This window comes from Delphinapterus leucas, chromosome 20, assembly GCF_059928025.1.
Source record: "Delphinapterus leucas isolate spDelLeu-1000000601 "Yukka" chromosome 20, BTC_Dleu_Yukka2, whole genome shotgun sequence".
In the NCBI taxonomy this organism is placed as follows: domain Eukaryota; kingdom Metazoa; phylum Chordata; class Mammalia; order Artiodactyla; family Monodontidae; genus Delphinapterus; species Delphinapterus leucas.
The window spans coordinates 13,969,038-13,997,013 of record NC_143148.1 but is presented as its reverse complement, the minus strand read 5'-3'; the positions used below and the strand labels follow the sequence as shown (position 1 = coordinate 13,997,013).

Sequence of the window (27,976 nt, the reverse complement as noted above, 5' to 3'; positions counted from 1 at the left end):
CTCTAAAGAGAAGGGGCGGGGCCATAGGAGGGGGCGGGGCAAGGAGCTGGCTTGGGAAGAACAGCTCCCCCAGGATGAGGGGGAAGGGTGGGTCTATAAGGGGCGGGACAAGGAGCAGAAGCCGAGCGAGGAGCAAGCTCCAGGCGAGAAACAGGAGCGGGGACAGGGGAAGCGCTGGGCGGGGGAAGGGGCGGGGAAGGTCCGGAAACAGGATCCGGAGAGGGGCGGGTCTAGAGGCAGGACCCGGTACCTGGGCAGGGCCCGAGCACGGACAATGGGGCGGTGCGAAGAGAAGTGGGGGGCGGGGCGAGAAGTGGGGGCGGAGCCACGTGCAGGTTCGCGACCAGAGGAACTGGGGAAAATAGGTGGGGCGCAGCTAAATCGAGAAACAGAAACCGAGACCGAGTGAAGAGTAGCGGTGGGAGGCAGAGCAGGGGCAAGAGGAAAGAAGTGTGGGGCGAGGTTAAGGGGAGAGACCATGAGCCCGGGCGAAACCAGGAGTAGGGGCGTGGCCAGGAGCAACAGGAGGGGCGAGACCTGGAGTAGTAGCAGAGGCGGGGTCCAGAAGTGTAGTAGATGCAGGGCCTGGGGCAGGGCCGAGTTCTGGAGCAGAGGCGGAGCCAGGAACAAAAGCAAGGGTGGAGCCTGGAGCAAGAGCAGTAGAGGAGAGAGGAGCAAAAGTAGGAGTGGAGCGTCTGAGCAGAGGCGGGGCCAGGAGCAGGGACTGGACGAAGCACCGGAGCGAGGCGGGAACTCAGAAGGCGCCTACCAAGAACAGTCTTGCAGGCTGGTGACCTCCGCATTCTCCAGGTTGAAGCCACGTTATTCACTGCCCCGAGATGTCCCCTGCTGGCCCTGCGTGGCCGAGGCTCCGAGTCCTGCAGGCGCTGTGGGCACTGCTGGTGGTGCTGTTGGCACCGTGGAGGTTGTGGGCGATAAAGAATACCCAGGAGTGCACCTGGCAAGTTGTCCTGAACAACTTTGAGACAGTAGGCAAGAAGGACGCGAGCGATCGTTTCGTCGATCAAGAGCCCTTGTACACAGTGGACAAAGTGTTCAGCCTGCTAGTGGACGCGCCCATCGACCCGGACGAGGTGAGGGGACTGGTGTCAGGCAAACGGGAGAGGTCCTGGACCTGCACCCCACTGGGCTCTGGACATTTGCCCACCCTCTCCTTGCAGACATACCTGGGCTTTCCTTACTACCTGAAGATCAACTACTCCTGCAAGGGAGAGGTGAGTGGGTGCAGAGAGGGTGGGCTCATTCTGTTGGGACCTCAGTTTCTCCATCTCTAACATTTGAATAGCGGTGGCACCACCAGACCCTAGGGACCTTAAAGATTCAAGAAAATTCCCAGTATCCCACGAGGCACATAGTTGGTGCTCAAGTAAGCTTTCTATTTCCATTTTTAAAAATTGACGTATAGTGTCTTCCCTGGCGGTCCAGTGGTTAAGACTCCGGGCTTCCACTGCAGGGGATACGGGTTCCATCCCTGGTCCGGGAACTAAGATCTCGCATGCCCTACATCGCGGCCAAACAAAACAAAATAACAACAACAAAACACTTTCCTCAATAAAGTGAAGAAAATATTTTTCGAAAATTGCGATATAGGGCTTCCCTGGTGGCGCAGTGGTTGAGAGTCTGCCTGCCGATGCAGGGGACACGGGTTCGTGCCCCGGTCCAGGAAGATCCCACATGCCGCTGAGCTGCTAGGCCCGTGAGCCATGGCCGTGGAGCCTGTGCTCCGCAACGGGAGAGGCCACAACAGTGAGAGGCCCTCGCACTGCAAAAAAAAAAAAATTGAGATATAATTCACATACCATAAATTCACTATTTAAAAATATACAGTTCGGGAATTCCTTGGCGGTTCAGTGGTTAGGACTCCGAGCTTCCACTGCAGGGGACACGGGTTCGATCCCTGGTTGGGGAAGTAAGATCCTGCAAGCTGTGGGATACAGTTCAATAGTTTTTTGTATATTTACAAAGTTGTGCAACCATCACCACTATCTTGTTCCAGCACATTTTTATCACCTCAAGAGGAAACCCTGTACCCCTATCCCTCCAGCCCCTGGAGACCACTAATCTACTTTTTGCCCCTATGAATTTGCTTATTCTGGACATTTCATATAAACAATGGAATCAGGGGCTTCCGTGGTGGTGCAGTGGTTGAGAGTCCGCCTGCCAATGCAGGGGACACGGGTTCGTGCCCCGGTCCGGGAAGATCCCACATGCCGCGGAGCGGCTAGGCCCGTGAGCCATGGCCGCTGAGCCTGCGCGTCCGGAGCCTGTGCTCCGCAACGGGAGAGGTCACAACAGTGAGAGGCCCGCGTACCGCAAAAAAAAAAAAAAAAAAGGAATGGAATCATACAATATGTGGGCTTTTGTATCTGACTTCTTCTCAAGGCTTATCCATGTTGTAGCATGCATTAGTATTTCCTTTTTATGGCTGAGTAATAATATTCAGTTGTATGGATGTGCTACATTTTGCTTATCCATTCATTAATTGATGGACATTTGGGTTATTTCCACTTTTGAGTGGGGATATTACGAATAATGCTGCTATGAACATGTCTGTACAAGTTTTTGTGTAAAGATCTGTTTTCACTTCTCTTCACTACATACCTAGGAAAGGAATTGCTGGGTCATATGTTAGCTCTGTTTCTCTTCTGAGGAACTGCCAGCCTGTTCTCCAAAGCAGCTACACATCATTTTATATTCCCATCAACAATGTATGAGGGGTCCAGTTTTTCTATATCCTCACTTGCTCTTGTTCATCTTTTTGATTATAGCCATCTAGTATGTCTAGTATCTAGTATGTGTGAAATGGTATCTCAGTGTGGTTTTGACTTGCATTTGCCTCGTAACTAATGATGTTGAACATCTTTTCATATGCTTGTTGGCCATTTATCTTCTTTGGAGAAACGTCTATTCAGCTCCTTTGCCCATTTAAAAACTGGGTTATTTGTCTTTCTACTGTTGCATTGTAAAATTTCTTTTTATATACTGGATACTAGTTCCTTATCAGATATATAATTTGTAAATATTTTTCACATCCCATGTCTTTTCGCTATCTTGATGATGTCCTTTAAAGCACAAAAGCTAAAAAAAAAAAAAAAAAAAACAAAAAAGCACAAAAGCTTTATGTTTATTGAGATATAATTCACATATCATACAATAGCACCAAAGTTTTTAATTTTGATAAAGTCCAATTTATCATTTTTTTTCACTTGTTGCTGGTGCTTTTGGTGTTGTCTAAAAAGGCTTTACCTAACCAAAGTCACGAAAATTTACTTCCATGTTTTCTTCTAAGAGTTGTTTGTTTGTTTTAGCTCTTACGTGTAGGCCTACGATCCATTTTGAGTTAGTTTTTGTATGTGGTGTGAGGTAGGGGTCCAACTTTTACATGTGAATATCCAGTTATGCCAGTACCATTTGTTGAAAAGATTATTCTTTCCTCATTGAATTGTCTTGGCACCCTTGTCAAAAATCAATTGACCATAAATATAAGGGTTTATTTCTGGGTATAATTCTATTCCATTGCTCTATATGTCTATCCATATGCCAGTACGACACAGTCTTGATCACTGTAGTTTTGTATTAAGTTTTCAAATTGGGAAGTTTGAGTCCTCCAACTTTGTTCTTCTTTAAGACTGTTTTGGCTCAAGTAAGCTTTCTGAGGACAGTAGAATGTTGTGGTCTAGAACTGAAGTTCTGGAGGCTACAGACCTGGGTTTGAATCTGCCATTAGCTAACATTACTTGGAGGAAGTATAGCGTGATAGTGAATCCTTTGGGCTGTGGAGCCAGGCTGCCTGGCTTCAAATCCCAGCTCTGCTACATAATAGCTGTGTGATCTCAGGCAAGTTACTTAACTTCTCTGTACCAAAGTTTCCTCATCCTTAACAAGGGTCCAATAATGATCATACCCACTTCATAAAATGCTTAAATAAGTGTGAAGCACTTAGCACAGTGCCTGGTTCATAGACAGGGCTCAGTGAATGCTAGCAGCAAGTTTCTAGAGTGTGACCCTGGGCAGAGAGTTTACTCCATGAGCCTTCTCTCCTTATCTGTGAATTCCTTTATCTGTTCATGCAACACCTGCTCTGAGTCAGATCCTCTTTTTTTTTTTTTTTTTTCACAATGGGGTGGGGAAGGCAGTACAATGATAAACAACGTGGCCAGGTTTTTCTTCTGGATGCAGCCCACCAGGGAAACAGACAATTGCCAAGTAAATACATAAAATAATTTATTACAGTAATCAGTGCAAAGATGAAAATAAAATGAGGTGATATGTCAGAAAGGAGGGTGTTAGCTGGGGTGGTTGGGGAAGGTCTCTGAAAAGCTTGAGCAGAGACTGGAATGATGAAAAGGGACACACATGCGGAGGACTGGGGAAAACATCTGGGCTGAGGGAACAGCCAGGACGGAAGCCAGTGTGTATGGGGAACCGACCAGAGGCCTGTGTGGCTGGAGGAGAGTGAGCGAGGGGGAGAGTGGGAGGAGATAGTGAGGACCTGGCTTTCCCCTTGAGGGAGGTGGAGCCATGAGAAGGTTCTGAGCAGAGGACAGATGTGATGAGACTCAGGTGTTCACAGGCTGAATAAGGGGCAGGGCAGCAGCAAGGAGACAGGGAGGGGGCTGATGCTCAGTCCGGGCAGGAGTTGAAGGTGGACAGCACCAGGGTGGTCATGGCCACTGTAGCCCTGATGGTGAGGAGGTCCCCGCCCACCAGCACCTGCTACCCTGTGATTGGAAACCCTGAGGCAGGGCTGGGGCCGGTGTCGGGGGCAGGATTGAAAGGGCCCCGGCCTAGGCATTCCTCAGGATGAAGGCCTGTGCAGAAGGGGTCAGACCCATTAAATCTCCCGCCCGCATCTCACAGCTGCCCCCACACCCCTGCCCACAGTGGCTTGAGGACAGCTGTCTCTTGGGGATGCCTCCAAGCCTTTGCTAGTGCTATTCTAGGGACTTCCCTGGTGGTCCAGTGGGCCCTCCCAGTGCGGGGGGCACGGGTTCAATCCCTGGTTGGGGAACTAAGATCCTGCATGCTGCACGGTGTGGCCAAAAAAAAAAATTAATGCTGTTCTATACCCTAGAACACCTATTTTCTCCTTCCATCTCCGCTCAAGCCCTGCCCTCCCTTCTTAGCCCAGCCAGGATCCTGGCATCTCTGGGAGGTTGTCCCTGGCTGCCCCGTCACCCTCTTCCCCAGTTCCTTTCTGTCTAACTGCCCCATCCCACCCTCAGCCCCAGGCCCCAGCCCACAAACCTGGTGGCGATGGCAGAGACTCTAATTTCTCTGGGTAGGGGGTGGGGTAGAAGCCTCAAGAATGGGACTTGAAATCCCTGAAGTGAGGGAAGAGGCTGCTAGTATTTTGGGTGCCAGGCACTCCCACCTTTACGTTTTTGCTTATCCCATGCTGTTTTCCCCCATGCATTCCCTACATCCAAATTCTGTCTGAGGACTTGCTCTGGACTCGCCTCCTCCAGGAAGACCTCCTGACTCCCTCCACAGCCCAAAGCACTTCTGCCCATCTCCTAGCCTGGCCCATCCCCTGCCCCAGCCCCAAACCTAGACCATGTTCTCTGACCTTCCCTCAGTGGAGAGTCTGCTCTCCTGACCCAGCCCCAGGAAGAAGACAGGCTAGTAAAGGTAGGGTCAGGGCAGTGGGACCCACAGGCTATCTTAAGGACACACTTGTGGGGCCATCTCGCCCTCAGTCCTCTGAGGCCCTGGTCCGCAAGGGCCACCTGACGGGGCTGAAGCCGGTGGTGCTGGTCACCTTCCAGTCCCCAGTCAACTTCCATCGCTGGAAGATAGAGCAGCTACAGATCCAGATGGAGGCAGCCCCCTTCCGCAGCAGAGGTGGGCCTGGAGGGCTCCTGGAGGGGTCACAGCATGGCGGGCACGTGGGGGCATTGCCAGGGACCTCAACAGGGTTCATGACCTTGAGGGGAGGCTGGGACCATCAAAGGGGCCTATGACCTGGTGGGCATGGGGGTTTGTTGGGGGCCTCACAGAGGTGTCTGACCTGGAGGGGGGCCCGGGGAGGCCTCAGCAGGTTCCTTGGCCTAGATGGGACCACACAGAGGCCCCAGTGGGGTCCATGGCTGAGGGGAGGCGTGGGGAGTTGCAGGGGGATCCCAGTGGTCTGTGGCCTGGGGGGCTTGCTACTGGAAGGCCCCAGCAGCCTCAGTACCCCCTGCCTGCCAGCAGAGAGGTGTAATGCAGAGGAAGTGTGTCTCATGAGCTGGTACACACCCATGCCCATCAAGAACGGCAGCGTGGTCATGCGCGTGGACGTTAGCAGCAACGGCCTGGGGCCCTTCATTCCCAATAAAAGGTGCCCTTTCCCAAACCTGGGGCGGGGGGTTGTCTCTGGGAAGGGCTTCCTACTCCCCAGATCCCCAAAGAAGACAGGAGGAACCCAAAGGGAGGGAACAGGACAGGGAGGTGGCAGTGAGCTGTGGCAGGAGCTGGAATGCATGCCCCACAACCACCTCCAGGTTTCAGGTGAATATCAACGGCTTCCTGGAGAGACAGCGAGACAACACACTCCAATTCACTGTGGGAAATGAGGTGAGGGGGGCCCGGATGGTGGGAAGGGTAGAAGAGGGGGTTAAGGACAGTAGGCTGGGGCCCTGATTACTTCCCAAACGAGTGGCAGATTCCATTTACAGAGCATTTACTGTGTGCTGGCCCCCTGGCGACATGCTCTGCTAAATGCACAATCACATTAGGTCTTGACAGTGACCTGTGAGGGAAGGTACTCTCACATACCCATTTTAAAGAGGAGAAAACTGAGACCCCAAAAGGGTAGAGCCATTTGCCAACAGGCTCTCGGCATGTACACATGGAACGAGACTTGAAACTGTGTCTGCCTGACTCCTGCACCCATATTCTTAACCACAGTGCATTCATTCATTCAGCAGGCACTTCCTGAGCACACGGTGTGGCATGGGAACATAACAGTGAACACAGAGACCCAAACCCCTGTCCTCTCTTAGAGCTGACATTCTAGTGGGAGAGACAGACAGCAAACCAGTACACATGAAATCAGGTAAATTCTGTAGCAGGTTAAAAGGTAGTTAGTGCCCTGGAGAGAATTCAGAGTGAGGGGAACTGGGTCTGTGCAGGACGGGACGGCAGTGTTTAATGGAATGCTCAAGAAAGGCATAACTGGTGGGAATTCCCCAGCAGTCCAGTGGGTAGGACTCTGCCTTCACTTCGGAGGGCCCAGGTTCGATCCCTGGTCGGGGAAATAAGATCCCACAAGACCCCACAAGCCACGTAGCGTGGCCAAAAAAAAAAAAAAAAGGCATAATTGAGAAGCTTGGCATTTGAGTAAAGGGAATCACGTGGCTACCAGGGGATACAGAGGGAACAGTCTTCACAAAGGCTCTGAGGAGCGGGAAACCCATGTGGCCGGGAGAGAGTGGGTGAGTGGGAGAGTGCTGGGGGATGAGATCAGAGAGGCGATGGGACAAATAGACGGAACCGTGGGAGAGGGAAGGGAGGGGCGTGTTGAGCAGCCCTCCTGCCCCTGCCCCTCAGCTCTTCAATCTGATACCCCGGTACTTTGTGAATGTCCCGTCGAGGCCCTTGTGGTACACTGTGGACCAGGCACCTGTGTTCATCCTGGGCGGCATCCCTGAGGAGAAGGCCATCCTGCTGACTGACACAAACTTCAAGGACTTCTTTCTCGTGGAGGTGAGTTGATGTAGGGCAGATGGTGGTCTGGGCCTCAGCTCCTAAAATGGTGGGGGGGGGGGCCTGGGACCAGAGAAAGGTCCCCAAAGACCTACCACCAATGAGAGGCAAAGAGCATGAATGAAAGACATGAGACTGCAACCAGACAGCCTGGGTTCAGGTCCTGGTTCTGCCACCTCCTGGCTGTGTGATGTTGGGCAAGTCATGTTACCTGGGCCTCAGATTCCCCATCTGTAAAATGGGAACAATACTTATATTTACCTCACAGAATCATTGAGAGGATGGTATAAATTAACGTCAGCCGGACACAGAATGAGCACTACATGAGTCAAAGCTATCATTACTTATAGGTCCACCATTTGTAATTCTGAAATCCAAAATCTTTGAAATGGCATTTTCAGAAGTTTAGGGCTAAAATGTATTTGTTGAGAAACTCCGACCTGAGCTAACAAAGGCTACTTTTTTAGTCTTTATGCATTCCATTTAGTGTTACTATTCAGATGCTGCCCTGCAGAAATATTAAGGAGTTTGATTATGGGGTGTTGCCCCAGACCCCACTGGGGTTTGGATGGTATATATGTGCCATCTTACCTACTAAACTGGAAAATTCTGAATTTCGATATACATCTGGCCCCTAGGGTTTCAAGTTCAGCATTGTGAGCCTATATTATTCCCAGAACAGGGAAGGAGTGTCTGAAGCAAGGTTCTTTTGGTGTGAATGACAAACACGTTTGAATTAATTGCAGCTGTAGGCAGAGCTCCAAACCAGTTTGGTTTAAGCAGAGAAATGGATTTAGTAGGTGTGCCTAACTGCAAAGCCCAGACACAGCTCAGCCTGCAGGCCTGGCTTGATTCAGGGCTCACATGAGGACTCCAGCTTTTGGTTCCACTTCTTCTGGATTAACTCCATCCTCAGTGTGATTCATATCATCCCAACTCCCAGGCAGAGAGAAAGGGAGCGTCTGTTTCCCAGATAACTTAAAAAAAAACAAAACAAAAACAAAAAAACCCTGAAATTTGTTTGCTTTGTCCTGATTGGCCGAGCTTGAGTCATGTGTCCCAAAAGAATGGAATGTGACAGCTGGCTTAGCACAGGTCATGAGATCCATCCTAGTGAGGACGGCATCGGAGACAAGAGGCAGAGAAAGGATGGTTCCCCCAGAGTGAAATCAGGCTAGCTTTGCCACAGGTTGGGGGGATAAGATGCTGGTTGTTAATTGTGTCCAAGGTAACAATTGTGCACACAGCAGCCCCAAAAGATTGCCTTAGCCTCCTCCCCTTAAGGTTGAAAGCCCCACGCATGATTTCTCACAACCCCATGTGGATTAATGTTCTCTCAGGTCCCTCTGGCCATGAATTCCGGCTTCTACTGATCTCATTTCATTTACAGTCTCCCTGTCCTGGGTCAGCTCTCTCGGTTCTGGCCCAAGTCTTTCCAGACCTTGCTCAGTTTTCACGCTCCTGACCCAAACACACCCACAGGAAATATGTGGCCGATGTGGATTCTGCTGAAGAGATTTGGAGGACAGAGAAGGGGGTTTATGTCATGAGAATGAAAAGTGCAATTTGAACTTCAGTCATCCTTGTTCTTTTTTCCTCTTTTTAATTTATCAAGATGAAACTCATAAAATTCACCACTTTTTTTTTTTAAAGATTTTTTTGATGTGGACCATTTTTTTAAACTCTCTATTGAATTTGTTACAACACTGCCTCTGTTCCATGCCCTGGCCCTTTGGCCTCGAGGCACGTGGGATCCCAGCTCCCCGACCAGGGATCGAACCCACACCCCCTGCACTGGAAGGCGAAGTCCCAACCACTGGACCGCCAAGGAAGTCCCTAAAATTCACCACTTTAAAGTGAACCATTTAGTGCCATTGAGTACATTGATACTGTGCAACCACCAACTCGTGTTTCCGAAAAGTTTCCATCACTCCAAAATCGAAGCCTACTTATGCTCATTCTTTAATCATAGGGATTTTTTCCCATATTGTTGTCTCCTCTCTGTTTTCCTTCCTCTTGTTTCACCTCACCACTCCCTTCTAGACGGCCCCTAGGGTCCCATAGGAATCCTCCCCCTACGCGGCTCTCTTCGGCCCTGAGTTGGTCAGGTTTAGATGCTGTAACAGGAGTTCCCTGGTAGCCTAGTGGTTTGGATTCTGGGCTTTCAGTGCCATGGCCTGGGTTCAATCCCTGGTCAGGGAACATCCTGCAAGCTGCGTGGCCAAAAAAAAAAAAACCTGTAACAGAGAGACTCCTGAGAGAAAATAGCTTAAATAGTCACTGTTGCTCATTCCCCGAACAGTTCAGAAGTGAGAAACCGCAGTCCCTTCTCTTTTCCTTCTTCACCATCCTCTAGGCCCCAGGTGTTGATCTCATCAGTGTGATCAGAGCTGGGTCATGCCTACGTCCATATTCCAGCCAATTGGGAAGGAGAAGGAGCAGAAATGAAGGGCAAGCTATTTTTTCTTAAGCAAGTTTCACTTCCACTCACATCCCATTACTGAGGAATTAGTTGCTTGGCTACATCCAACTGCAAAGGAGGCTGGGAAGTATAATTTCTGCCTGGGTGGCACATACCCTGCTAAAACTCAATTACCAAAGAATATGGGAGAAGGGGATTTGGGAGCCCAACTAGCCACCTGCCAAAAATGGAAGAGGAAATTTGTAAGTTTGTGTAACCAAAAAATTCAGGACTTCAGGTCCGGCTTGACCCAGGATTTCAAACAATGTCACCAAGACTGAGTTGCTCTCTCTCCATCTCTCGGACCTGGTTCCTCTGTATTGACTTTATGCTCAAACATCTCTGTCCTTGGAATTGCAAAGGCTGCATCTCAGGCCCACATCCAGTGGGAAAGATCTTTCCCATTACCCTCTAACCCCCAAATCCCAAGATTCCTTCCACTTGGTGTGATTCACCATTTGCTCACCTTGACTCAATCACTGCGGCCAGAGACACCCACCATGCTGCTTTTTGAGTTAAATGAGTCAGAACTCTCAAGCTCTGCTCAAATAAGAAATCCAGCTGACTCACAGCTTTTCTTTTTCTCACGTATGTGGGAGAAGGGAGATGTGATGATCCTTTTCTGGTTTAACAAAGAAAATTTCCAAGTATTTCTTCCAGAAAACAGAGGCAGCACTTTAAATATTAACAGGGCAATAGATGAAGTATGACAACCAATCAAAATGACACATTGAGAGGGTACAGGTTAGTTTCACCGGGCACAGCAACAATGTCTGTAGTCTGTAGAAATCTCTTATGTGCTGAATAGGGTAGGGAAGTGAGAATGTACTTGTTACCCTTAACTTGATGAAATTTCCCTCAGCATCAGAACTTAGAGTGTTACTTTGATATATGCTTTTTATTGGAAAAGTTAGTGAAAAATTCCACTTTTTAGTGGACAATTTCAATCAAACACAGAAGTAGAGAATTGTATAATGAACCCAGCTTCAATAATTAACATTTTGCCTTTTTTTTTAATCCCACTATTTTTTTTTTCCTGGAATATTTTAAAGAAAATTCCAGCCATCATACCATTCACCTGTAAATTCTGGAAATAACTGAGGAAGTATCTCTAACACATGAGAACTTTTTTTGGGGCTTCTCACTGTTGTGGCCTCTCCCGTTGCGGAGCACAGGCTCCGGACGCTCACGGACCCAGCCGCTCCGCGGCATGTAGGATCTTCCCAGACCGGGGCACGAACCTGTGTCCCCTGCATCGGCAGGCGGACTCTCAACCACTGCGCCACCACGGAAGCCCCACATGAGAACTTTTAAGAAATAAAACTACAATGCCATTATAATGCCCAGCAAAATTAACAGTAACCCCTTAATAGCATCTAACCCGGTCATAGTCAATTTTCCCCAATGATCTAAAAATGTGTTTTACAGTTGGTTTGTTTGAATCAGGACCCACACGTTGCATTTGGTTGTTACGTCTTTTAATACCCTACATTTTTTCAGGCAATTTAAGAAACCAGGCCTTTTGTCCCATAGAATTTGGCTGTTTGCTTCTTCACAAAATCGATTACAACTTGTTCCTCTGACCCTATGTATTAGCCTGCTCAGGCCGCCATAATAAAATACCATAGACTGGGTGGCTTAAACAACAGAAATTTATATTCTCATAGTTCTGGAGGCTGGAAGTCCAAGATCAAGGTGTCAGCAGGGTTGGTTTCTCTCCTGGGCTTGCAGAAAGTACCTTCTCACTGTGTCCTCACATGGCCTTTTCTCTGTAGGCATGAGTGGAGAGAGAGATCTCAGGTGTCTCTTTCTCTTTTTATAAGGACACCAGTCCGATAGGATTAGGGACCCACCCTTATGACCTTGTTGAACCTTAATTATCTCCTTAAAGGCCCAAATACAGTCATGATGGGGGCTAGGGCTTCAACATATAAATTCTGTCCATAACACCCTATATTGCCTATAAACTGGTAGCGAGCTCTAGAAGCTTGGTTAAACTTAGACTCAAAAAAAAAAAAAAAAGAAAGAAAGAGGGCTTCCCTGGTGGCGCAGTGGTTGAGAGTCCACCTGCCGAAGCAGGGGACACGGGTTCGTGTCCCGGTCCGGGAAGATCCCGCATGCTGCGGAGCGGCTGGGCCCATGAGCCATGGCCACTGAGCCTGTGCATCCGGAGCCTGTGCTCCGCAACGGGAGAGGCCACAACAGTGAGAGGCCCGCGTACAGCAAAAAAAAAAAAAACCAGGGAATTCCCTGGCGGTCCAGTGGTTAGGACTCCATGCTTCCACTGCAGGGGGCCCAGTTCCATCCTGGGTAGACTCAATCTTTTAGGCCCTTCATTGGTGGTACTTTCCCACTGTTAGTGATATTGCCAGTGCTGGTGATTGGTCATAAGTTCAGATGGTGTCAGCCTGAAAGCCAATTGTGTTCAAGATAGAATAGGATTATTAAAAGTGTGCCTTGGACCAAGCTTGCAATCTTTTGGATCCACATGAGTACAGCCCTGACTGTGGCCCGGGGAACCGGGACTGCTGAGCACTGTTGAGTATGCTGTGCACTGCCCAACTCTAGGGAGCACAGAAAGCCCCAACTGGCTCTGGCCTGGGTCACCTGCTTGCAGGGGAAGTTTATTGGGGAAGTTTGGCCACCAAGATGCTGCTGCAGTGTGAGCAGGGAGGGGACCCTGGGGGCAGCCGCATGTGTTCATTCCAAGCAGTTGTCAGAGCTGGTGCCTCGAGGCAAGGGAGGACACAGGGGCTGAGACCAAGGCCACCTGCTTACCAGTGGCTCTACTCCCTTGCAGTTGAGCATTGACAGTTGCTGGGTAGGCTCCTTCTACTGCCCCCAGACCAGCTTCACTGCTACCATCTATGATGCCATCGCCACCGAGAGCACCCTCTTCATTCGGCAGAACCAGCTCATCTACTATTTCACGGGCACCTATACCACACTCCATGAAAGCAACCGTGGCAGCGGTGAGGGGGCCCTGGCCAGGTCACATACCCGTGTGTCCTTGGCATCTTAGGCAAGGGGACCTGCCTGTTGGAGCCCCAGGGAGGGCGCCTCAGTGAATCCATCACTGGAGACGCCTGGGAATGGAATTGCCGTGAGCGGGGAGGGGGATGTTGGAGGGACTTCCCAAGCTCCTGAAGCATCGCTACCACCCTGCAGGGGCCTCCTCCTACCCTCTATATGCTGGGGTGAGGCTTTCATCCAGACCTTCCCAGGAGCTGTGAACCGACTAAGGGCAGAGAGAGGTGTGAGAGTGAAGGGAGGGAGCAGAGAGCAAGACACACGGGTGCACGCGCACTCACACACACGTGCAGAGAGAGAAAGACAAACCGGAGAGAGATGCATACAAGCGAGAAATGTGTGGGGTTGGGGAGTGGCAGAGAGTCAGAAAAAAGACATACAAAGAGAGAAACAGAGATGGGCCGTTGGAGAGGCAGTGCCATGAGGGAGATTGATCAGAGAGGAAAAAGAGAGACTTTTGATTCAGCCTCATCTGTTAAATGATACCAAAGCCCTAGCTCTTCTCACCTTCTGCCCCTGCCCTATCTAAATGAAAGATGTCAACTTATAGAGTCACAGAAACTTGTACTGTAACCCATATTCCATTAGTTAGTGAGTGTTCCCAACAGCTTTATTTTTCTCCCTTTCTTTCTTAGGGCACTTTGACAGTGGGAAGGACCAAGTTAAAAGAGATTTAAGTCAAAGATGGGTGTTTATTGGCTCAGATAGCTGGAAAACCCAGGAGCATGTTGTTTTCAGGCACAGCTGGATCTAGGGGCTCACTGCAGCTGTTAGGCCCATCTTTGTGGTACTGCCCCCACTCCATCCAGCAACTGCAGGCTTTTATGCCGGGGGTGGAGGTGGGGGGCAGGAAAGAATATCTCTTTGTTAGTGGTTGCAGGCTGAGAACTGTCTCTGATTTGCCCAGCTTGGTCACATGCCCAGTTCAGAATCCATCCTCTGGCCAGGGGAATAGAAGAGTGGGGTCAGCCCAATCTGAACCTTGTGGGCAGAGTGTGAGCGGGGGTGGGGGGATTTTCGCAAAGGCAGCTGGGGCCCTATACCAAGGGCCCCTCAGATGCCACACTGAACAGTCACTGCAGTGGGAGAAGACAGATAACGGGCTCATTAAGGCCTGGAAAATGTGGATGGGGGCCCAGGTGCCAGGCTCAAATGTCTATGCTGGCCCCCACAGAGAGATGGGTCCGTGTCCTGGCTAACGAGTGCATCAAGAAGTTGTGCCCTGTACATTTCCATAGCAATGGCTCCGAGTATGTCATGGCCCTCACCACTGGCAAGCACGAAGGTTACGTCCACTTTGGGACCATCACGGGTAAGGTTGGTACCTGGTACCTCCGTACCCTCTCACTTCTAAGAATTCTGGCCCCAGGCCCTCACCCCTCACCATATTCCTTCAGGAGGGGTCCCAGGCTGGAGGTTCTCCCTGTGAGTCGTTATGGGTTTACGCCTTTGTAGGGGCAGGGCTTGGGGTGTGTTATGTATCTTTTACAATGTGTTTGGTTTCAAAGGGTAGAAGCCCAATTCAAAAATCACTTAAGCAGGGACTTCCCTGGCAGTCCAGTGGTTAAGACTCTGGGCTCCCACTGCAGGGGGTGCAGGTTCGATCTCTGGTTGGGGAAATAAGATCCTCACATACTGCGTGGTATGGCCAAAATTTTTTTTAAAAATCGTCTAAGCATAAAAAATGTGTAGACATATAAATGAAAAGACCAGGATCCAATGTCAGGCATAGCTGGATCCAGGGGCTTACAGGGTATATCCTCAGGACTCTGTCTCTTGGCAAGGTAGTATAGCATAGGGATTATAGCACAGGTTCTGGAGAGAGACTGCTCTAACACACCAACTCAAGTCACTGGCGGCTTTGGATAGGTGACTTAACCTCTCTTTTTGGTCTCGTATCCTCATTTGCAAAATGGGGCTGATAGTACTAACTAGTACCTGCCTCATCGTGTCGATATAAAGATTAAATAGACATATACAGGGTCTTAGGAGAGTGCTAGGGACATGGTACTATTCAAGGGTTTATCATTGTTAGCCCTGTGATTTGGCTTCATTTTCAGGTGGATATTCCCCTCACGAGGGTTAGAGATGGCCTCCAGGAACTTGGGGCTGACATCTCCCACCAGTCTGAGTCACCCCGAGAGAGTGAGAGTGGACTCTTCCCCGCTGGCTCTAGCAGAAATCCCAGGGTGCACTCTGATGGGCCCATTCTGGGTCACATGCTCAGACCTGAGCCAATTACTGTGACCAGAGACAGACATATTCTCTTTTTCTTAACTTTTTTAAAGAATTTATTTAGGGCTTCCCTGGTGGTGCAGTGGTTGGGAGTCCGCCTGCAGAGGCAGGGGACACGGGTTCGTGCCCCGGTCCGGGAGGATCGCACATGCCGCGGAGCGGCTGCGCCCGTGAGCCATGGCCACTGAGCCTGCGCGTCTGGAGCCTGGGCTCCGCAACGGGAGAGGCCGCAACAGTGAGAGGCCCGCGTACCGCAAAAAAAAAAAATTATTTATTTATTTGTTCTTGGCTGTGTTGGGTCTTCGTTCCTGCGCGCGGGTTTTCTCTAGTTGCAGCGAGTGGGGCTACTCTTCGTTGCAGTGTGTGGACTTCTCATTGCGGTGGCTTCTCTTGTTGTGGAGCATGGGCTCTAGGCGCGCGGGCTTCAGCAGTTGCAGCACGCAGGTTCAGTAGTTGCGGCTCGTGGGCTCTAGAGCACAGGCTCAGTAGTTGTGGCGCATGGGCTTAGTTGCTCGGTGGCATGTGGGATCTTCCCTGACCAGGGCTCGAACCTGTGTCCCCTGCATTGGCAGGTGGATTCTTAACCACTGCGCCACCAGGGAAGTCCAGGCAGACATATTCTTTTTTTTGTTTTGTTTTGTTTTGTTTTGCGGTACGCGGGCCTCTCACTGTTGTGGCCTCTCCCGTTGCGGAGCACAGGCTCCGGGCGCGCAGGTTCAGCGGCCATGGTTCACGGGCCCAGCCGCTCCGCGGTATGTGGGATCTTCCCGGGCCGGGGCACGAACCCGTGTCCCCTGTATCGGCAGGCGGACTCTCAACCACTGTGCCACCAGGGAAGCCTGGCAGACATATTCTGATAGGCCAGTTGTGAATGACTGAAAGGCCAGTTGGGTGAGAGCTGCCCCAGGGAATCCTGGGACTAAGAAGGAGGCACAGGCATAATTGGAGAGCCGGTGTGGTGGGGTGCCAGACAGGCTGGGAAGGGCCTGAGCTTTGACCTGCCCTGCTCTGCAGATGGCCGCGTGTCCTTCGAGTTGCTGCCCAGGCAGCGGTCCGTGTGCAATGGGATACTAGGTACCCAGCTCCCAGATGGGTCTGCAGTGGGCAGGGGGTGAGGTGGGTTTGGGGGGGTTGAGGGGGAATCGAAGGTGTGGGAGAGCAGGGAAGGGTGGGAGAGGTCATAGGACAGGATGGGCAATTTCTTGGGGATGGGTGGAGAGTCACTGGGATAGATGTGGCAGTCACAGAGACCATGGAGAAGGACGGGATCTGGGGGCTGCTCTGGACTTCTGCCTTCCCTACCAGTTGTCAACTGCTCCATAACCTGGGCCGTATTCATTGCTGGTGACTACAATCTACTGCTGCTGGTGGAGATCGAAGACCCCTCCACCAGGAAGTATTTCCAGGTGGTCAGCTATGACCTGGGTAAATGGGGCGCCACGGGGGGGGGCAGGGGGCTGAGCGGGAAGGGGCAGGAGCTTGGAGTGTGAACTGCGGGCCCATCCTTTGGGATCTGTGCCCAGCAGACAGCTGGAAGGAAACGTTGCTCGTGCCACTGCTAGGTAAGGGGCAGTGGTGGAGAACAGGCCTTCTGGGCTGAAGAGCCTGAGAAGAAGTCAATGAGACTAGAGCAGAGGGGAAAGGGGAGGAGGGAGATTGGAGATGTGGGCAGACGCCAGACCTGGAAGGGCCTTGTGGCTCACAGTGAGGAGATTTGATTTGATTTGATGAAGTGAGAATAGGGCTGCCGTGTACAGCTGTTGAGGCTGTGCCTGGTGCTCCCCAGCCAAGGAGTCAGAGGAGGGAGGCAAGTCCTCTGCCCTAACAGGACTGTATCCTCTTAGAGGAAGTGTCTTTTTATTATTCACATAAAGAAATTCTAAAGATTAATGGGCCCAAATGGGAAGCTGTTGGAGGGTTTTGGGAGGGGTTGGGGAGCTGGGGACCTGCTCAGTTTCAGGTCTTGAAAGCTCAGGGCCTCAGGAGATTTTTGCTGTGTTTTCCCCACCTGTAGTCAGTGATTACCTGGTTGTCCTCTACACCATCCCGGAATTCATCCCTGACGGTAGGAGGGGAGGGAAGAGGGGGCTGAAAAAGTGGGGGGGGGGCTAGGAGGGGCCCAAGTGACCCCATCTCACTGCTGTGTCCACTCTGCCTCTGCCCCTGCCAGCTCGAGGCCTGGAGTTCCTGATGGTCCTAGGGACAGAGTCTTACACCAACTTCCCGATGGTACCCAAGGGCATGTCCTACAACCCGTATAACAACCTGCTGTTCATCTGGGGCAACTTCCTCCTGCAGAGGTATGGGGCCGGGTACAATTTGGCCTCCCCAACCCCACTAGGATGGGGGTCCTTTCTGAAGTCACCAAGTTTTCAGAGTATGCCCAAGTCCAGAAGTTACCAGGACTGTGATGGGGGAAAATGGGCTGGGGTGGGCAGAGATGGGATGCGGGAAGCTGGTAGTTTAAAGCTGGGAGCCCTTTCTTAGATGAAACCTGATGTGAGGACCTAACCTATGTGAGCAATAGAACGGCATTGTCCGGGGAAAGGTAAGGATGCTTTTCACCCCTCAGGAATCCAGGGGCCCCAGAGCCAACTCCATGGGCTGTTGGCAAACTGCCAGTTTGGTTGACCCTTCCTGTTCACTGATGGGCAGGTCAGCCAGAGGGTTTGGAGTGTGGCGCAGAAACTGGAGTCCCAGGCCTCCTTTGCGTGTTCTCACAAGGCTGGTGGAGAGCTGAGTAAATGGTTCCTGCATCGTGTCAGGCCTATTTGGGGAAGCAGATATCCCCCAGGGCCTTGCCTGGTGCCCCTACCTCCCACCTCTGCCCCTGCAGCTATAACAGTGAAGACTTCATCTACCTGGCGGACTTCCCCAAGGAGCTGTCCATCAAGTACCTGGTCAACTCGTTCTATGGGGACACGGCTATTGTCACAGAGACTGAGGAGGTGGGCTGCCCTGCCCCTCTCCCCACTTCTTTTCTGCCCACCCCCAAATCCCAAGGCTTTCCCTTCTTCCCCTGTCAGGGTAAAGGGGCCCAGGAGAGGGAACGTCCTCAGGGACCCAGGGGAAGGGCAACGAAAGCTCCATTTATAGCTGAGAACCCTCAAACTCAAAAAGGATAAGTACCTTTCCAAAGTCACTCAGCAGAGTGAAAAACCTGTGCTCAGAGTCATGTCATTTCCAGAGGGGGTCCTCTTTCATTCCATCGTGCAGTTCAGTTCATAAATATTGAGGGCTTAGTGTATGTTTGATCCAGTGCTGGAGACACAGTGGCCAATGAATCAGTCCTGGGCCCTGTCCTCACAGGGTCCCAGTCCAGTTGGGAAGATGGACTCATTCCCAGACTGTGACGGTTCAGAGCAGCCAGGGCTGCAATGCGGAAACAGCATCAATGGAAGTTCAGACCCGGTCTGGGGGTGTGTGTGTCAGTGAGGGCTTCACAGAGGAGGCCACATGGAGGGGGGACATGCTGGAGGCTGGAGGGGATCCTCCAGGTTGAAGCTAAGGAGGAGGTGAGATCTAGAGCAAAATGTGTTGGGGGATGAGACGGTGGGCAATAGTGCAGAGATGGGAAACTGAGGCCAAGGGGAGGGTGCAAAGAGTGAGAAGGAAAAACGAGGGCTCATTCCTTGGATCCCAGGCCTCCAGGGAGTGTATATATTAGGAATGGTTACATTGCAAGTAATAGAAACTCAAGCAGACTAAAACACTGAAGAAATTTATCATGGCGAGTGAGGGCTGTAAGCACAGGTGTTTGGGTCTGGGAAGTAGAGAGATGGCTTAACCCGATCCCAGCTGGAGGTGAACTCCCAGGCTTCACCCCTCAGGGAATGGGGCCCTCACACTCGGCAGAGCGAGAGGTGGGGGTCACAGGGCCCATGGCCCTCACACACACACACCCAGCTGTCTCACCCCCAGATCTGGTACCTCCTGGAGGGTAGCTACCAGGTGTACAAGCTGTTCCCATCCAAGGGCTGGGAGGTGCACGTCAGCCTACAGGTGATGCAGCAGTCCTCTCTCTACGCCCCCAATGAGACCATGGTCACCCTCTTCTACGAAGACCACAGACTATACCAGGTGCTAAGCGGGGGCCTATGGGGGAGACATGGGGAAGCTGCAGGGCCGCTCATGTGGCCCTGCCTTCTCGCTGCAGCTGGTGTACCTTATAGACAACCAGCAGGGCAGGCTCGTCAAGAGGCTTGTGCCTGTGGGGCAGCTTCTGATGTACCAGCAGGTCAGCAACGACTACCTCTTGGAGCGGCAAGGGTGAGAAGATACTGGACCACAGCAGCAGTCAGAGCCTTAGGCGCTGCCTGTGGGAAGCTCCCATTCGGGGGGTGGGGGTGGGGTGGAGATCAAGCCATCCCCAGTGACAACCGCTGGGCTCAAAGGAGGGGTCTGACCCAGCCTGGGGACAGGGTGCATCAGGGAGGGCTTCAAGGAGGAAGAGGTGCATGAGCTGTGACCTGAAGGGTGAGGAAGAATTGACCAGGTGATAGCATGGGGCAGGGTGTTTCAGACAGGGGGAACCACATGTGCCAAGGCCCCGGGGAGGAAAGGAGATTGCCTGATCAAAGAACTGAGAGAATGCGGTGCTGTTAGAGTGCAGTGGTGGCGGGGTGGACAAGGTGAGCCTGGTGGTCACAGGGAGGAACTTGGACTTCATCTTGAGGGGCCTGGGGAACCACCATGGGACTAAGGGGAGGGGCTCCATGGTCAGATTTTACCGTGTTCAGCAGTGCTCACCTGCAGAGGAGCCCAGGGAGGCAGCGGGGGGAGGGGGGAGGGGGGAGGACACTTTGGAGGTCGAGTACCGTGGAGGGGGTGGGGGAGAGTCTAGGATGAGGTCCAGGACTCTGGCCTGTGCGGCCGAGGGCCGACCACGTGAGCGTGTGCAGGGGCACCAGGGGCTGAGGCTGAGGGGGAAGGGCAGGGATGGATTAGCCTTGAGTAGTCAGCAGCGCAGGGGTGGTAAGGGGGCCTGCGGAGGCTCCTGGTGCACGCACGGAAAAGTCAGCCGCCGTCCTCCACTACCGCCGCTCAGGAGCCACCTGACGCTCTCCTTCACCAACTTCTGCCCCTTCACGGTGATGCGTCTGCGGGACCTGCCCAACCCGCAGATCTACACGCGCCAGGAGCGCTACCGGGCGCAGCCGCCGCGTGTCTTGGAGCCCGGGGGCTTCCACAGCGACAACTCGCTCGCTGTCTATCAGGGCCTCGTCTACTACCTGCTTTGGCTGCACTCGAAGTACGACAAGGTGGGCGCCTGGCGGCGGCCGGGGCCATCCGGGCCGGGTCTTGTGTGAGGCGGGACCGCAAAGGCGTAGAAGGCAAGGCCTGCGTGGCCGGGAGAACCGCCGCGGAGGGCGGAGCAGAGCAGAGCCGCCTCGGTGCGTCCGAGGCTAAGGCGGGCTGGAGAGGGGGTCGAGCACGGCTCGGGGGGATGGCTTTGGGGGTGTGGCAGTCGGGCTGAAAGCGGGGCTTGGGGCCGCTTTCAGGGTCAGGGGCTGGGACTGAGGCTAGGAAGGGCTCGGAGGGTACTGCCTGCCTGGGCACGCCCCTTGGCCCCCCTCAAGGTGCCGGCGGTCCCCACAGCCATATGCGGACCCGGTGCACGACCCCACCTGGCGCTGGTGGAAGAACAAGAAGCAGGACCAGGTGCGTGGAGAGGGTGGCGAATCGGTGGGAGGGCCGAGCCCGGATCCCCCATCACCGTCCCCCTGTCCGGGCACTGTCTTTGCCCCGCATCCCGTCCCCCAGGATTACTACTTCTACCTGGCCAGCAACTGGCGGAGCGCTGGCAGTGTGCACGTTGACATGGCCAGCTACGAAAAGATCTACGACCTTAAGGCTGAGAACGAGCTGCCCGAGCGCATCTTCCTGGACAAGGGCACCAGCTACCGCTTCTCGGTCTTCCTGACGGCCCGGGAGCCGGAGCCCCTGCACGGTCTGTGGGCGGGGCCGGGTGGAGCCTTAGGGGCGGGGCTTCTGTCGGGTGCGGCGCCCTGACCCCTCCCTCTGCTCCAAGCAGGCCCCTCCTTCCAGGTGCAGAGCAAGGTGGGCCTGGCTGTGGTGCTGGCCGACCCGGAATGCATCGAGGCGGTGGTGAAGGAGAAGGTCCTTGTTAATCGCAACTCGGTGCTTTTCTGGGTGAGACCAGGTGGAGGGGAGGAGCTGAGGTGACGGCGGAGCTACTGAGGCAGTGGACCTGTTAGAAGCCCGCGGTTATTTGAACTGTCCCTGGGTCCTCCCGCTGGCCCGCTGACCCCTTCATTTCTGCCCCCACCCCCAGGTTACGCTCAGTGATAAAAGGTTTTGCTTTGATCAGGGCATTAGTGGACATCACCTCATGAAAACCTCCATGCTCCTCAAGGTGCGGTCCAAGCCTGGAGGGGAGGGATGCGGATGAGGGAGAAGACTGGGCCCGTGGGGTCCACCAGTCATCATCTCCTACTCACAGGTGGCGGGCTCGTCCGGGCACTGCTTCCAGAACACGCACCAGGGGCCCCGCATGCAAGTATTGGACTTGGGGTACTGGGCCCTGTGCTGGGAGGGAAGGGGTTGGGTCGAGTCTCAACAGGGCAGAACCCGAGGGCTCCTTCTGGGAATCCCTTGAATGCCTTCCTAATTTCTTCTTTCTCGTTCATTTTCATCATTCACCCGCCCAGCCACCCACCCCCTCCTTTAATCCATTCGTGTTTTCAGAAAGGGCTGCTTAGTGTAGCTTGCACACAAGCTTGTATGTTCCTTCTGATACTTTTCTGCAGGGAGAAGTAAAGTATCTGCCACACAGGGCTTCTTTTTCCAATTGGCACAAAGGTGGCACGTGGGCCAGCTTGGCCCTTCCTTCATACCTCGCTCTTCCTTTGCCTGTTCACATGTGTCTTGTTCAAGCCTTTGGGTCCTTGGTTCTTCACTTGCTTACACATGCAGTATCCCCTTTGCATAGAGGCAAACACTGTGGCTCAGAGAGATGAAGACATAATGCTCAGAGTAACCCTGGAAGCTGATAAGTGGTAGAGGAAGCCTTGTTCTCACCCACTTCCCTGCCCACTCTCCAGGAGACAGACCCTGGTGCTTCTTCCTCCTGGGTTGGTATGACCCAAGGCAGTTAAAAAAAGGGGCTTGTCGGGCTTCCCTGGTGGTGCAGTGGTTGAGAGTCTGCCTGCCGATGCAGGGGACACAGGTTCGTGCCCCAGTCCGGGAGGATCCCACATGCCGCGGAGCGGCTGGGCCCGTGAGCCATGGCCGCTGAGCCTGCACGTCCGGAGCCTGTGCTCTGCAACGGGAGAGGCCACAGCAGTGAGAGGCCCGCGTACTGCAAAAAAAAAAAAAAAAAGGGGGGGGGCTTGTAACAGCTCCCAACTCCTTGGATTACATGGAATATTTGGGGTCAAATTCAAGGAAAAGTGACTGACCTCAGCCCAATAACAATTTCCTTCTATCCTTAGTGATATGCATTATTTTTAAGGTCTTTACCTTAACCCCAGAAAGTCAAAGTTAACATCTCCATTTTTTTTTTTTTTTTTTGCGGTACGCGGGCCTCTGCAGGTTCTGAGGGAGAATCTGTTCTGTGCTCTCTCCTAGCTTCTGGTGGTCGTTGACAGCCCCTGACATTCATTGGCTTGTAGATGCATCACTCCAATCTCTGTCTCCATCTTCACGAGGCCTCCTCCCTATGCGTCTGTGTCCAAATTTCCCTCTTCTTATAAGGACACTGGTCATTGGACTAGGGTCCACCCTAATCCAGTGTGACCTCATCTTAACTTGATTACATCTGTAAAGACCCTCTTCCAAATTAGGTCACATGGGCAGGTACCAGGGAATTAGGACTTCCCTGGTCCTAATATCTTTTTGGGACACACAATTCAACCCAGAACAGAGAGTCAGATAATAAGCAAGAGAAATAAAAGATATTGTATGTTAAGGGCAATGAGTGCTAGGAGAAAACAGTAGTGAGCAAGGGGCCTGGGGTAGGTTAGCATTTTCCATAGGATGGTTCAAGGAAGACCTGGCCGAGGAGGAAACATTTGAGCAAATACTTGAAGGAGGGGAGGAAGTGAGCATGCAGTTATGTGCCGGAAAGCATGTCAGAGAGAGGGGACAGATGGCAGAGGCCTGGAGGCAGGAGTATGTTTCATGTGTTAAACTAAAGGAACAGTGGGGAGCAGGCATGGCTGGATCAGGGCTAGCAAGGAGGACCATGGAGAGAGATGAGGTCAAAGCGGTGATGGGCAGGTCACATGGGTGGCATCTGAGCAGAGGAGCAACTCAGGTGTTCACAGAGTCCCTCTGGCTTCATGTGGGAGACAGCCTGGGGGGAGGGGCGGGAGCAGGGAGGAAATGGGCCAGCCAGGGTGGAGCAGAGGAGTTGGGGGTTTGGGGAAGGGAATAGCTCTATTTTGAAGTTTAGAGACAATGGTATTTCTGGATGGACCGCATGTGGGGGTGAGAGAAAGAGAGGTTTCCAGGATGAGGCCAAGGCTTTTTAGCCTGAACTTGCAGGGACGAGGTGCCATAAACAGAGGTGGCCTGTGGATAGATTGAATCTGAGACACCCATTAGACCTCCCAGTGATTCAGTGGCTGATAGGTGTAAAGTCTTTGGCTCAGGCGAGCATGGGAACTGCTTAATCTGTGGCCACGACGCCTCTTCGCGGTAGACATCAAGCCCAGCCCACAGTCTCCAGATGTCCATGTCCTTTTGACAATTGGGTGAAATCCTTGGGCCCTACCCCCAGAATGGGCCAGAAGCCTTTCATTCCCAATGACAATGTCATGCGAGTTCCCAGATCCCTAACCCCCATCCTGGGCTCTACTTCCCTCATATACCCCATGCTTCCCCCAGCTCTACTGTCTGAGAATTCAGTCTCAACCTCAGCCCTTTATTTTATTTTATTTTTTAAAAATTAATTTTTTTGCCATGCTGCGAGGCTTGCGGGATCTTAGTTCCTCGACCAGGGAGTGAACCTGGAGTCATGGCAGTGAAAACCCGGAGTCCCAGCCACTGAACTGCCAGGGAATTCCCTCAACCTTGCAAGTCCTTGCTTCATAGGTGCAGGTGTTAGTGGTTTTGTATGTCTTATTCTGGAGGCAGTTGGAAGCAACCTGTCTCAGTTTGAATCCCAGCTCTACCACTTACCAGCTGTGTGGCTTTGGATAATTAATAAGTGACTTGACCTCTCTGTGCTTCCCTTTTGCCATCTCTAAAATGGAGATATTAATGGTCTGTATCATACAAGGTTGTTTTGAGGATTAAATAAATTTGAAGATGTAAGGCACTGAGGCCATTCCTCAGTGCCTTGTGCATAGCAAGAGCTACTTAAGTGTTTGCAGTTATTATTGTTTTAACGATCATAATAATAATCACCTCGCCCTCTGGTGAGGGTGAGCCTGGCAGGTAGGGGTGGTGTGTGTGGGAGGAGGGGTGTCTTCCCTGCCCCACCCCTAGAGCCAGGCTTTTCTCCTCCCATTCAGGGCAACCTGATGGTGCCAGTACTTATCGGCTGCCCCCCAGGCAAGCGCCTTGCCTTTGACATCACCTACACGCTGGAGTACAACCGCCTGCAGAACAAACACTACTTTGACTGCGTGCACGTCGACCCCGAGATGCCCTGTTTCCTCTTCCGCGACAGTGCGTGTCCAGCCCCCTCCTCTCAATGTTCAGTGTCCTCTGCCCCCACTACTTTGCCCTCCCAGGCCTTTCCTCCTCGCCCGCTCACTGCCCCAGCACCCTCTGCTCTTCCCCTTGGACCACTCGTCTCTCCTTCTTCCCCTCTCCATCCTCCACTTCCGAGCTAATTTCTCCTCCCCGCCTCAACTCCTCTGACCCCACAGTCTTCTACCCATTCTTCTTGATCCAAGATTTGGTGACGGGAGATTCTGGCAGTTTTCAGGGCAGGTAAAGTCGTGGCCAAGCCGGCGGCTGACAGGAGTGAGGTGGGGAGGCGGGGGGTGGGGTGGGGGAGGAAGGGGGGGGAGGAAGTGGGGGTGGAGGTGGTAGAGGTGATGCAGGACTCCGGACAGTCCATGCGCACCTCTGCTCCCGGCAGCTACGTGCTGAAGGTGGTGGGCGGCGGGCCCACCCAGGACACCATCAAGGAATACAGCGAGGAGGATATCTACCGCTTCAACAGCCCCCTGGACAAGTAATCCCTGTGGGACCGGGCCCATAATCGGCCTTTCTTCCCCTGCAGGCCCCTCTATCTTCCCAGCCACAGACCAACCCTGGGCTGCAAACCCCGCCCATCTTGGTGTCTCAGGCCCCACCCACAGCCCAGGCTCCTAGCATCCCGCATACTCGGCCCCGCCCACGGCAGGAGGTTCCGCTCACCCAATCCCCCCCACTGCCGCCTCTCCCTTTGGGGCCTCTGCCCGCTGAGGCCCCGGCCCCACTGAGGTTACCCCTTCCTGCACAGGACTGGCAGCCTCATCTGGACCACAAGAAACACAACGACCACCGAGGACTCAGCCTTCAACATTTTGTCCCACAGCAGTTTGGGCATTGAGTGAGTGCTGGGCCGACTGCACGCCCCCTTCTCCCCCACAGTCTGTCGGGCCTGTCCATCCCTTCTGCCTCTGGGAGACCTCCTGGTCCTCAAGCTATACTGACTGCCTTTGCGGTCCTCAAATGAGACCGATCTCTACACACGCTGGACCCTCTGTCTGCAGGACTGGTCCCTCTTAATCTTTCTTCAGGCCTTAGTTCAGATGCCACTTCAACCAGGAGGACTTTTCTGACTGTTCTAGATGGGACAGTTTTGCTCTCATGTCCTCTTGTACGTTCCCCATTCTCACCTGACCGCTCTGCCTGTGCTTCCTCCTTCCCAGCCCTTACCCCTCTGAGCTGTCACTGTCTCCTGTGGGGTCTGTCTCCCTTATAGTCCAGGTCCAGAATAGACAAATAATATTTGTTGAATGAGATAATGAACAAGTTAATTCATCCATGGTAGACATTTATTGACATTTGAATGGAGGTATTAATGAATGAATAAAACAATGAAGGAATAAGTTAGTATAGGGGGAATTCTCTGGTGGTCCAGTGGTTAGGACTCAGTGCTTCCACTGCTGCGGGGGCCTGGGTTCAATCCCTGGTCGGGGAACTAAAATCCCGCAAGCTGTGAGGCACCGCCAAAAAAAAAAAAAAAAAAGCATGTAGGGCCTCAATAACTGGCCCTATAATAATGAAAGGAAGAAAATGATGCCATGACCAAATGAAGGAAGTGAATGAACAAAGGAGCCAACTTGCACCTATTCAGTATTCAACCTGCGTTTATTGAATATATGAATGAAGATGTGACTTTGTACCTAGTAGCTGCTCCAGATTCACTTGTGGGATGAAGGAATAAAGGTAGCAAAGAATAAATGAGGAGGTGGCACATAATAGGTATACAATCCATAATCTAGATGAATGCATAGTAACAGAGGAATTGACAGCTGGAGATGTAAGGACATGAGGACATGAATGAGTAAACAGCCTGTCACCTGGTAGGGGTTCAGTCAGCCTTATTGGCTAAAGTGGGCGAAGGAGTGAATCAGGGAGAAAGGTAGGAGATTGCACCTAGTTAGTACTCACCCAGAGTCTGTGGGGTAGAGGGGAAGGTCAGGGATTGGCACGTGCTAGGCATGATTTGTACTACAAGTGCCTGAACTTGGGCCCCCAGGTGGCTCTGTATGGAGAACTCCCCATGCCATGACACCATTCCACACAGCATCTTTGCCTCCGAGTTCTTCTTCAAGGTGTTGGTGAGCAATAGGTGAGCCAGACACATGGCCCAGGTGGGCTCTGGGGCTTCCTGTGGGGTGACCACCTCCTCCCCGATCCTGAACCCCATCCCCCAACAGAGGTGTGGACAAGAGCACGTACTGCGACTACCAGCTCACCTTCCAGCTGCACATCCACGGGCTCCCACTCAGTGCCAGGCGGGCCTTCCTCATCCTCATGGTGAGTGGCTGCCCTGGAGCTGCCCTGCTGCGTGGATGGGGGCCCCCAGGCTGCCCACCCATGCCTGTTGTGTGGTGCCTGCAGGTGTCAGCCAGCCTGTTTGTTGGTCTGGTGATCCTCTACGTCATCTCCTGCCTCCTGTCGCCCTATGTGGTGAAGGTCTGCAACGTCCTCTGCTGGAAGATCAACAACATCATCGCCTGGGAATCTTACATCTACAGTATCGCCTCCGACACCAGGGCCTTCAGCAACACCTCTGGGACCAAATCTGGGGAGAGCTCTGGGGGCATCTCCAGAGTTGTCTCCATGGTGGCAGGGGAGAACAAGACTGACACTAAGGAAACCTTGAGGAAGAAGCCAATATCCTGAGCCTCTTACCTGCCCCAACTGCCACCCACCCTCATCCCTCGTTTCCTGGGCCACTTTGAACATGCAACCTGTCGCTCGCTCATCCCAGGCCTTTCTCCCTGTTTTGCTTGAATTTTCACTTCGCATTTCAACACCAGCTGTGGGACCTTGTAAGGACTCATGTTCAATTAGTTTGTACCACTCAGCCACATAAGTTATAAAATATCAAAATCCTTCTGTGCCAAA

General features: G+C 52.5%; 1 protein-coding gene across 11 annotated transcripts; it reads left to right on the top strand.

Annotated features, from left to right (window-relative positions):
* Positions 1-416: 416 nt before the first annotated feature.
* Positions 417-27,976, top strand: CATSPERG (catsper channel auxiliary subunit gamma). Of its 11 annotated transcripts, XM_022585756.3 has the most exons (28): positions 811-1,094; positions 1,182-1,235; positions 5,721-5,865; positions 6,217-6,343; positions 6,507-6,579; positions 7,555-7,710; positions 12,972-13,143; positions 14,376-14,513; positions 16,451-16,510; positions 16,742-16,861; positions 17,451-17,501; positions 17,607-17,736; positions 18,273-18,384; positions 19,358-19,516; positions 19,593-19,705; positions 20,484-20,697; positions 21,035-21,097; positions 21,200-21,386; positions 21,471-21,589; positions 21,732-21,812; positions 21,900-21,956; positions 24,916-25,072; positions 25,276-25,339; positions 25,491-25,586; positions 25,857-25,946; positions 27,102-27,194; positions 27,283-27,382; positions 27,467-27,976. In XM_022585756.3, exons 1-28 carry the CDS (start codon positions 840-842, stop codon positions 27,749-27,751), a joined length of 3,471 nt encoding a protein of 1,156 aa, XP_022441464.2. In that variant the 5' UTR covers positions 811-839; the 3' UTR covers positions 27,752-27,976. The 11 variants fall into 11 exon arrangements, with proteins under 11 accessions (XP_089759009.1, XP_089759004.1, XP_089759007.1 ...); XM_022585759.3 differs by lacking the exons at positions 5,721-5,865; positions 6,217-6,343 and having other exon boundaries at positions 1,046-1,094; positions 7,599-7,710; positions 21,035-21,386; XM_089902877.1 differs by lacking the exons at positions 5,721-5,865; positions 6,217-6,343; positions 6,507-6,579 and having other exon boundaries at positions 421-1,094; positions 21,035-21,386.